Consider the following 10,418-nt stretch of genomic DNA (forward strand, 5'->3'; position numbering starts at 1 on the left):
TCTCTCACACACACACACACACACACACATACACAGACACACACACACACACACAGACACACACACACACACACACACACACACAAACACACACATACAATCATATTTGTAGATACCATAGATTCCAAAATAGCAGACCAGCAACTGAAAGTCACATGGATTTTAAAGTGCAAACTGGTCATACTTTAACATTTAGACATTTATATTTGAAACCTTCTACGTGGCCTTGCTGCTGCTAATATCTCAGTTCCAAATACACATGTTGACAGTTATTAGCGGGAAAACTCATTTTTCAGTCTTTGCTAAAGGAGCTGTAAGCTTCTCTTAGCTGTGATTCAAATAAGTTCTGCTAGCAAGTATATGGCAATCTGGAGGTAATATCCTTTAGGGATTAGTTAAGGTTTATGACACAATTTCAATTTTCAAAGAAGTTCAAAGAAGTGATTTTTAAAAATTAAAAAGTGTTAAGATTTAGTATAGTAAGAACTGGGGCACTTCACTATAAAATATATGACAAGTTCTGGGCATTAATGTCCAAACTAGGGATTATTTTCAGTTTATATCTAGTTTTTGAGTATGTAGAATTTGTTCCATTTAATATTTATATACTTATATATTATTATCATCAGTCTCTCAGATAGTTCTTAGGAGAGGAATATGTAAAATGTCTAGACAAGGATAACATTAATTCTGTCTTCTAGATTATTAAGAAGAAATTGTATCCCATTCTTCATCTTGGTTATGAGAGGGAAAATTAATGAAAATTTTGAAGAAAACAAAACTGCATGTCATATAGAAAGCTGTGTTAAGTTTAATATCAAATAATTATACTTAATATTTGTTATTTATTTATTTTCTCTTACATTTTCTTCAGTCACAATGCATAAAATAAATTTCTGCAAGAATTTACAGGACATTTGCTTTGTGTCAAAATCCTTCAGAGATTTGTCATACAAAGTAAGACATTCTCTTTATGACTAAAGGGTTCAGAGTCCTAGACATTCATACATCTGTGAGAGACATTTACAAACACAAATGAACAATGCCCCCAGGGGTCACAAAAGTACTATCTGGTTTTATTGAATAGAAAAGTAGTTAAAAGTGAATCATATCTCACCTAAATACTAACGAACAAGGAAAAGCAGTTATTTTGAAGCCGGAGACAGCTACCCTGATATGCAGGAGGGTCATCTAAACTGATAGGGATCTGGAAGCAAAGCCTGGCCTTTCCAGATGAAACAACTATATTGAGTGAGATAGCCATATTAGAGAGTGTGTAATTTTTTTTCATGTTCCTTGTAAGAACTCTGACATCACTTAAAAGAGTGAGGAAGTAACCAGAGTAGAAATTAACAAATAACTTTTAAGACAATAATCTGCTTGGAAAAGTCCATTTAAAAGAATATAAAATAATTATCATACAGAAGGTCTGTAAGTGAAATATAGCTAAATGAAATATTCTTTAACACAGTTCTATGAACAGATACAGTCTTTATGAACTTGCCACAAGTGTCATAGATCTTGGCAAGATCACAAGCAACTGAACCGAAGCTCATGAACTTATTATAAAACGCTGAGGCTCCCCTCTGGAACAGACAGATCTGTACAAGCGGCTTAATGTTACTATCTGTCCACTCCTTCTTTGAGAGAAAGATAATCACTGTAATCTACCTTGAACTGCTGAAAGGGTCATCTATAACTGCAGAACTCTGAACTAATGCTTAGAATAAGGAACACATCAGTTAATGTTAATTAATAGTCCCATTGGCATCAGAAAACATCAGCATTTGTTGAAAGTTTGAAACTAAGGCATTGAGTTCCCTCTTGGCCCAGAGGACAAATAATATTTAATTGGTTTATGCATGTACTAATTTGTCCCTAAGTATCTTCATGAACAGTTTATCTGGGAATAAAACAGAGCTTCTTATGAAAATGGGGAGGCATAAATCCACAGGTGTATAAATAACTAATTAGCATTTTAACCTAAGTGCTACAGCTATAAAAGTGGAGGGGAAAAGACAAGGAAATGTACCTAACTATACCTCAGGCAAGTAAACTTCAGACTTCAAAATAGAAAATTAATAAAACACAAAAGATAGAGAGCATGGGTATCAATCATTATAATGGCTAGCAGTTTTAAAGACTGATGTTAGCTTTGATCATCACTGATACAGGTAGACATTTCAAGTATAACTGAAACCAACAGTCATTTTGACATCAGCATGCATTGATTCTATAGTATAGTAAATGTAACAGAAAACACAAATAAATATGTATATACATATCCTCCAATTATATTTTCACAGTCAGATATCACAGAATCAAACTGGGCTTGATGCTCTTCTAATGCAAAGAAGATTTTCTCTCATTTCTTCCTCTTTTAGAATCAGTAATTACTACAATAAAACCTTGCAATACCTTAATTTTAATTAGAAATATTCACTCTTTCCATCAGTCTCTTCATTGTGTGATACATTTGTCATTATTAAGGAACTTGTTTTTTGTTAGTCTTCTGTGATAGATTTACCATCTCCTTCAAATATATATACATATATTTGAATATATATTAAATATAAATATATTTAAGTATACTTAAATATAAATATATATAAATAAATATATAAATGTATATTCAAGTATATATATTAAAGTTTCACCTAGCAATTTTCATACCATTTAAAGAACAGTAGTAGCATAAAAATTTATAAATAAAATATTTTGATGAATACAAATTCTGATTGTCAGTCACCATGTACCTGCATGCGGTACAAGTAAGGGAAACTTCATGATTGCAATGGTTCAATCCCATGAAAAGAAGCAGATTAGAGGTAAGAATAGCTGCCAATTACAAAGGTTTACTTCTTCTTTGGACAAAATTAAACAATGTTATTTTCCACAACACATAAATCTACCTAAACATATAGGAATACATAATCCAATGAAAAACACAATTGTTAAAAACTATGATATTCTGCTGGTCTGCTGGTGGTAGAGCAAGGAGCTGAAACATTTGTGTTATATAATGTTTTTTTTTTTTTTTTCCTGTGATACAATAAAAGCCAACCATATAGAGTAAAATGATCAAATTCTTATTTTTGGAAAGGTTAATATTTGCATTCTTTTCTTTTCCTTGGAAAGATTGCTAAATAAAGTTAGCATTTTATTCATAGAAATGCTGTCTAAGATGGAGAAGCAAAGTTAATAGTTAATTATTACTGATGTATTCTTTAAGAGTGGCAGCAAGATTTTGCTTTCTTGGAATTAAACTATATTTAAAATTGTGTTTATTGTTATATAAAGGTAATTTTAGATTCATTTTTGTGGTTGAAATCTTATTTTTCAAAAATTTATGAATTTATGTAAAGTTAGTTCATTATTCATATTTCTTGATAGACTTCATGACTTTTATGTCTTGATATACTTTACTTCTGGGAAAAGAAATCAGTAAGACTTTTCTAAGATTTTAAAGCTAACAGTGATAGTCAAAAAGATACTTTAATCTATAGTACTGCTTGAATTCAGGCAATTTTTATTCAATACTAATTTTAAAACATTCTAATGTATCAGCACTTCAATTAAAACCCTCTGTGAGATTCTAAGTGTGACTTAATCAGTGTTGAACACAAGAAATTCACTGATTATTCTTAGACAACTCCAGGTTATTCTCATAAACCAGGATAGCCAGACCCCTTTATAAAGACCCACATCTTATAGTCCTCCAAGTCGAATAAGTAAAGACTTCCATCTGAGCATTGCTGAGTTGTTAATCAGAATTAAGTCTGTGCTGTTCTTATCGATAGCTTGATATTTATCTAAAGCTCTGGAACATAACAATCAATATGATAGAGCTAAAGAGAGATTCTGTGAGGAGGTTTTTAATGGTAAATGTTATTTTATTTTATACTAATGGTACACCAAAAGTTAGAATGTAATACTAGACTTGGACTATGCTTCAGCACTTAAGTACACTTGTTCCCCTAACTGAAGATGCTACATTCAAACGAATGATTGACACCTTTGAAATTTGTATTTGGCCTTAAAGTTAAAGAAACATTACTTGCTGATTTTCTTACATAGTTAATAATTAAAGTGTTCATTCTAACTTTAAAATTTAATAAAATTCAAGTGTCTTAAATACTTAGCTTATGTTTCTACTTAAACTTTATTGGGTACAAAAAGTACCAAATTAAAATAAAAAACACACACGAGATACATAACAAATTTAGTTTACAGGATTATAACTATATAGCATTAAAACTCATTGATTGAATCAATTCTATAGCATCTTTATAGAAAATATGTAAATTCATAAACAATCAAAAGCTTGTGATGAATTGTGTTCAAATCTATGGTTTATTGGCTTTTTCGGCAAATTAAACTACAAAAGTCATTAAGTAAATGACTTGATTTTTTACCCAGGGTGATTTGCCTCTTGTCAATGTAGGATAAAGTTAATGCATCAGTGTAAAGATATAATGATTTGTTACTTTTATTTTTTCATTTTGATTTCGTTTGATTTTTGCTTCTTTTGAGACAGGGTCTCACGAAGTAAACCAAGCTAGCCTATAGCCTTCTATACTTCTCAGTCTGGCCTTTGACCCATAACCTTCCCCCTGATTTTTCCAAGTGTTGGAGGTCTACTGCCATGTGCCACGATGCGTCCTTCCAACCTTGGAAGTTGTCAGAAAGAATGCATCAGAGAAACAGTCCTCTGAAGTTCAGTTACATAGGAAACAATTTTAAGACATCACTGCTATCAAACTAAACTATTTAGTCTGCAAAATGCAATGCCTTTCCCCTCTTACCTGGATATAAAGTGGGAATTCTAAATGCCATTATCACTTTGAAGTCACTCAAAAAAACTAAGTCAGTTTTCAGTTTCCAAGAACTCTTTGCTTTTAAACAAATCACTTTTGAATTAAAGCACTGCAGGCCAAAATAAAATTCACTTATTTTCTTAGATTTATTTTGCTTATTCTCTTACTTAATCACCAATAATTTGCAATGTTCTGGTTATGCTGTTAGCTATGTCTCTACTTACTATAAATAAGAAATTGTAGCAAACCCAGTCAGTTTGTAACCCTGTTGGAAGATCTATCTATTCACATGCAAGAGGATTTGCTACAAGAACATCTCTTGAAAACAATGATGCTTTGGAAATGACTATGTTTCCATGTTGTTCTTGCCATGTTAAAAATCACCCTGGGATTTTAGGGTTACAAATGCTTAAAGATTTTGACCTTTGGTTTCTGATGTTAATGATGGCTTCAGCACAATTTCCTATATTTGGGATGTACATTACTGCACATATTTTGATTTTTCTTCTAGGTAAGGGAGCGACTGAGGGTTTCTTTAGAAAGAGTCTCTGCACTGGAAGAGGAACTAGCTGCAGCTAATCAGGAGGTAACACATCACCCTCTCCTCCTTGGAGGCCCACTCTTACTAACATGCTGGCCCTGTGTTACACGTTGCTTTCATTAAATATGTCACTAAATCAATTATGTTCTGTCTGTGCTGATGAATGATGCCCATTTAAATAAGTTGCCAGAGGCCTGTTTGCTGATGTCTGGCTGTTCAGATCTGTCACCAGAAGACCAAATAAAAGCCACCAAGGGCTAGTGAGATAGTTATTTAGAAACACTGTCCTTGATAAAAATAGCCCTGAAACTGGAATTTGTGTCAAGTACCTATTAAGCTTTGAAAATACAAGAAATGCAGAAAATATCCCAGACGTATAAATGTATACATTTGCCCCCAGGACTCTTCCTAGTTCTCAGTCTCAAAAAGCAATGTGCCCACACCTAATGGTCCCACTGAATTAGCATCTTTGTAAAAATCAAAGAAACCATTTAAAGGCATGGCTTTAAGATCCTAACAGTGAGACCCGATCAGGCCCATAGATGCTCAGGTCTCCTGCAAGTTGCCACAACCTTTGTGAGTTCATATGTACATCGTGCTTTCTGTGTTAGAAGACTTGTTTCCCATAGATGGCTACTCGAAAATGAAAGAAATAGTTTTCTCCAATAGGAGTCTTACTGAGTATACAAACCATGTTTAAGGACAAGATCCATGCCGAGCAGTAGATGCCTACACGAAATGAACTCAGAGGTTTTTGGGAAGGTTTTTGACTCATAAGGCTTTGTCTGGGTTTTTTTTTTTCCTCCTTACCCCACAGGCCTTTTGCTTGTGTATCATAGTTTATAGTTTTGTGTCTTTATAAAGTGTTAGTGTTTGTGTCTTTCTGTATTTCTTGTTTTTTTTTCCCTTGTCTCTTTGGTTTCTGTACATTTGCTTGTTTTGTATCACTCTAGTATAATTGTCTTTATTCATTTTTTTTCTTTTTCTTGCTTAGATTCCTGTTTTGTCTTGTTTTTTTCTTTACTTTTTTTTCCTTAATGAGAGAGAGCAAGAAAGAGGAAAGTTTGACTAGGTGGGAGGTGAAGCGGTTCTGAGAGGATTTGGAGGAGGGGATAGTCATAACAAACATATTGCATGAAAAACCCACTTTCAATTATAAAAAGGGAAAAAAGGAGATGTAAACATTTTTTTCTTGTCAAGTTTTTAGTTTGCATTTTTATTTTATTAGTAAACCTGAGTAATTAGAATATATATGCACAATTAAAAATATGGGTCTTTATTAGAAAATAAAATAGTACCATCTACACTAATTTTATGGTTAATTACCAGTGCACTCCCTACCCAGAAGTATACCAACAAAATAATGTGTCCAAACATATTAAACAAAACTCTTTTTTGATGATGTTTTGATAGTCACACAGAATATTTTTTATTCTGTTTTAAAAGATGTTTTAAAAGATGGAGTGAATTCAGTCTGTTACAAACTGCTTTATAATGTTTCCCTAAAATAACTTAGTTTTTTTTTTTAAAAATAACTTAGTTTTAACAAAGTCATTTACTGTATTAGTCAGGGTTCTCTAGAGTCACAGAATTTATGGGTAGTCTCTATATAGTAAGGGAATTTGTTGATGACTTATGGTCTATAGTCTAACTCTCCAACAATGGTCAGCAGCAGCTGTGAGTGGAAATCTAAGGATCTAGCAGTTATTTAGTCCTAGAAGGCAAGTAGGCAAAGAAGAGTAAGCAAATTTGATTTTTCTAATGGCCTTATTATGTAGGTCTCTAGTAGAAGATGTGGCCCAGATTAAAGGCGTGTGCCACTACACCTGGATCTGAGACTCGTTTTGTCTCAGATGACCTTGGACTCAGAGATCTCCCTGTCTTGATCTCTTGGGATTTATAGCCACTATGCCTCAAGATCCCTATGTCAAGATCTAGGTCAGAAACTTTTATCTCCCAGCCTCTAGATTAGGATCACAGGTGAGCCTTTTAATTTTGGATTTGTAGTTCATGCCAGATATAGTCATTGACGACCAGGAATAGCCACTACATTTGCTTATGCTTTTGTTGACTTCAGATGTAATAATTAAAAACTTGAAAATAAGGGACTTTTGATAGAACAGTGGCTCTGAACCTGTGGTCATGATCCTTTTGGGGAATGTTAAATGATCCTTTCATAGTGGTCACATATCAGGTATCCTGAATATCAGATATTTATATTACTGTTCATAGTATGAACAAAATTCCTTTTATGTAGATGCAACAAAAATAATTTTATGGTTGCCAGGTGGGTGAGTCACCATAACAGAAGAAACTTTATTAAAAGTTTGCAGCATTAAGAAGGTTGAGAAATCTCCTTTCCCAGATTCCCCTCCAAAAAAAAAATAAAAATAAAAATAAAAATAAATAAAATAAAGTAACAAAACCAAAAACAAACAACAAACCCCTGTTTCCTCCCCCCTGCCCCTGCTTACTACCCCACCCTCTCCCACTTCCTGGCCCTGGCATTCTCCTACACTGGGGCATAGAACCTTCACAGGGCCAAGGGCCTCTCCTCCCATTGATGACCTACTTGGCCATCCTCTAGCACAATAATCTTAATAGTTATTTACAGTAATTGCTTTGAAGTGGATCCCAAAACATTATTTTCCTTGAGGTATCACTCTTCTTTTTATTCTATAAAAAGTCATTATCTTTAAACTATCTTCATTATGCACTCAGGTGGATTGCAGTCTACATATGTGACTATGTATGTGATGTTTCCCACTTCTATTTGTTTGTATTAATCCCATCTATATAAATATAGATCAGATCTCTCTTGACTCTCACATGACAAATCACACAAAAATAAATTTTTCCCCTCACATAATATATCCTGATTATAGTTTTCCCTCCCTCTACTCCTAGTCACTCACCACCTTCCTCCCATCCAGATCTACTCCAATTGACTCTCATTAGAAAATATAGGTTTCTAGGGAATAATACTAAAATAAATTAAAATATAGTAACACAAAAACAAGCACCAGCAAACCAAATTTGGTCAAAACAAACAGATGGAAGAAATCTTAAGAGAAGGCACAAGAATCAGAACTATTTTTTTCACATGCTCAGCAATATCATTAAAATCACTAAACTGGAAGCCTATGCGTGTGTGTGTGTGTGTGTAGGATCTTGAGCAGACCCCTACAGGTCCTGTGCATGCTTCTTCAGTCTCTGTCAGCTCACACGAGCTTTGGTCACATTGATTTAGAGGCTCTTGATTACTTGGTGTCCTCCATCTCCTCTGGATTTACACTCATTTTGACTCCTCTTTTCCACGGTTTCAAGAACACTATGGGGGAGGACTTGATAGAGACATCCTATTTAGGGTCCCGTGTTCCAATGTGTTCGCTTTATACATAATGTTTAGCTCTGGGTCTCTGTATTTTTTCTCATCTACTGAAGAAAAAAACTTCTATGATGATGGCTAAACAAAGCACTGTTTTAAGAGTATGGCAGAATGTCACTAGGATTCATTTCATTGCTAATTGTTTTTCAACAGTAGTATTTGTTTTACACTCTATCTCTGGGGAATCTGGTTAAGAGTTCTTGGTCACTCAGACAGTATCAGCTGTGGGTTCCATCTCATCTTAAGTCACATCACATATTGGATGATTAATCCCACAAGCTTTGTGTCATCATTGCCCTAACATATCTTGCATACAGTAGTATACTATCACAGAAAAAGAGTTTGCGACTTGTTTGCTATTTACATTTCTCTTTTGGGAGTGTGTAGAGTATTTTACTATATACCAAAGATGCTAGAACATAGGGGTAAAGGCTGTGTTTTTACACTATCAGTATTAATCAATGTGCAATTACTTGTATACCTGTTGTCTTTGACAATGACACCTTGCTGTCAGTTTGTGCACAATAACTTAAAACTTTGTAAATAGCCTGAGTTGTTAGGGTGTTTTTGTGGGCCCATTTGATCAACAACTCTAGGTTTAACTAGAAACTTTATTTGGTGAAAAGAAATGCCTGGTAGTTTGGGACTCTTCCCCCATTATGTGGCGATTTCATTTAGATCAGTTATATATGTATATATTCAAGAAGTTTCTATTGTATTAGTATTCTATACTACCTGTGAAATGGTCTTCAGTCTTAGGAGTTTCTTCAAATATTCTGTTCCCCTGACCTCTTTTCTGCTTCCTCTTTCCACTTGATCCTCCCATTCTAGCCACCAAATTCCATCCATAGTGGTCTATTATAATTACCTTTTCTACCTGTGTCATATAGCTCATTTGTTGAAGATGCTGTCTTTTTTTATTTTTATTTTTATTTTTATGTTTGTGAGTATATATGGGCTTGGCTTCTTTATTAAAAATCAGGAGTCCACTGGTATATGGATTTGGTTCTTTAAGAAAATCAAGAAGATTAATAAACCTTATCCAAATTAACAAAAAAAGCAGAGAGAATATCCGTTAAGAAAATTAGAAATGAAAAGGGGAGCATAAAAACAGATACCAAGAAAATCTTGATAATCATAAAGATATACCATGAATAGCCACTACATTTACTTATGCTTTTGTTGGCTTCAGATGTAATAATTAAAACCCTGAAAATAATGGACTTTCAATATTCATTAGATAGAAAAAATAGATTTTTCCCCTAACATAATGTATCCTGTTTATAGTTTTCCCATCATTCTACCAAAAACCATCATTCTACCAAATTGATTACACACACACACACACACACACACACACACACACACATATATATATATATATATATATATATCAATTTACAGACTTATAACACCTGTTGAAGTCAAACCAGTTATTAAAAGTTTTTCTATCAAAAAATAGTCCTTGTCAAGATTATTTTAGTAAAGAATTTTACCAGGCTTTCAAAGAAGAATTAATGCCAATACTACTCAAATTATTTCACATAATAGAAACAGAAGGGTCATTACTGAGTTCATTGTATGAGGCAACAGTTACCCTGATACCCAAAATCATATAAAGACTAAACGAAGAACTATGCCTATAAACCAATTTTCCTTATGAACATCTTCC

The 10,418-nt window shown here is 33.5% G+C and overlaps 1 protein-coding gene across 37 annotated transcripts in view; it reads left to right on the forward strand.

Moving 5' to 3' along the window:
- Nucleotides 1-10,418, forward strand: part of Ppfia2 (PTPRF interacting protein alpha 2) — a 446,664-nt gene that overhangs the window by 287,781 nt on the left and 148,465 nt on the right. For all 37 annotated transcript variants that reach the window (XM_031348819.1, XM_031348811.1, XM_031348816.1 and 34 more), the window contains one exon: nucleotides 5,329-5,403. In XM_031348819.1, the coding sequence (XP_031204679.1) occupies nucleotides 5,329-5,403 (75 nt within the window). The remainder of the gene's footprint in view (nucleotides 1-5,328; nucleotides 5,404-10,418) is intronic.

This window comes from Mastomys coucha, unplaced genomic scaffold, assembly GCF_008632895.1.
Source record: "Mastomys coucha isolate ucsf_1 unplaced genomic scaffold, UCSF_Mcou_1 pScaffold4, whole genome shotgun sequence".
Classification (NCBI taxonomy): Eukaryota; Metazoa; Chordata; class Mammalia; order Rodentia; family Muridae; genus Mastomys; species Mastomys coucha.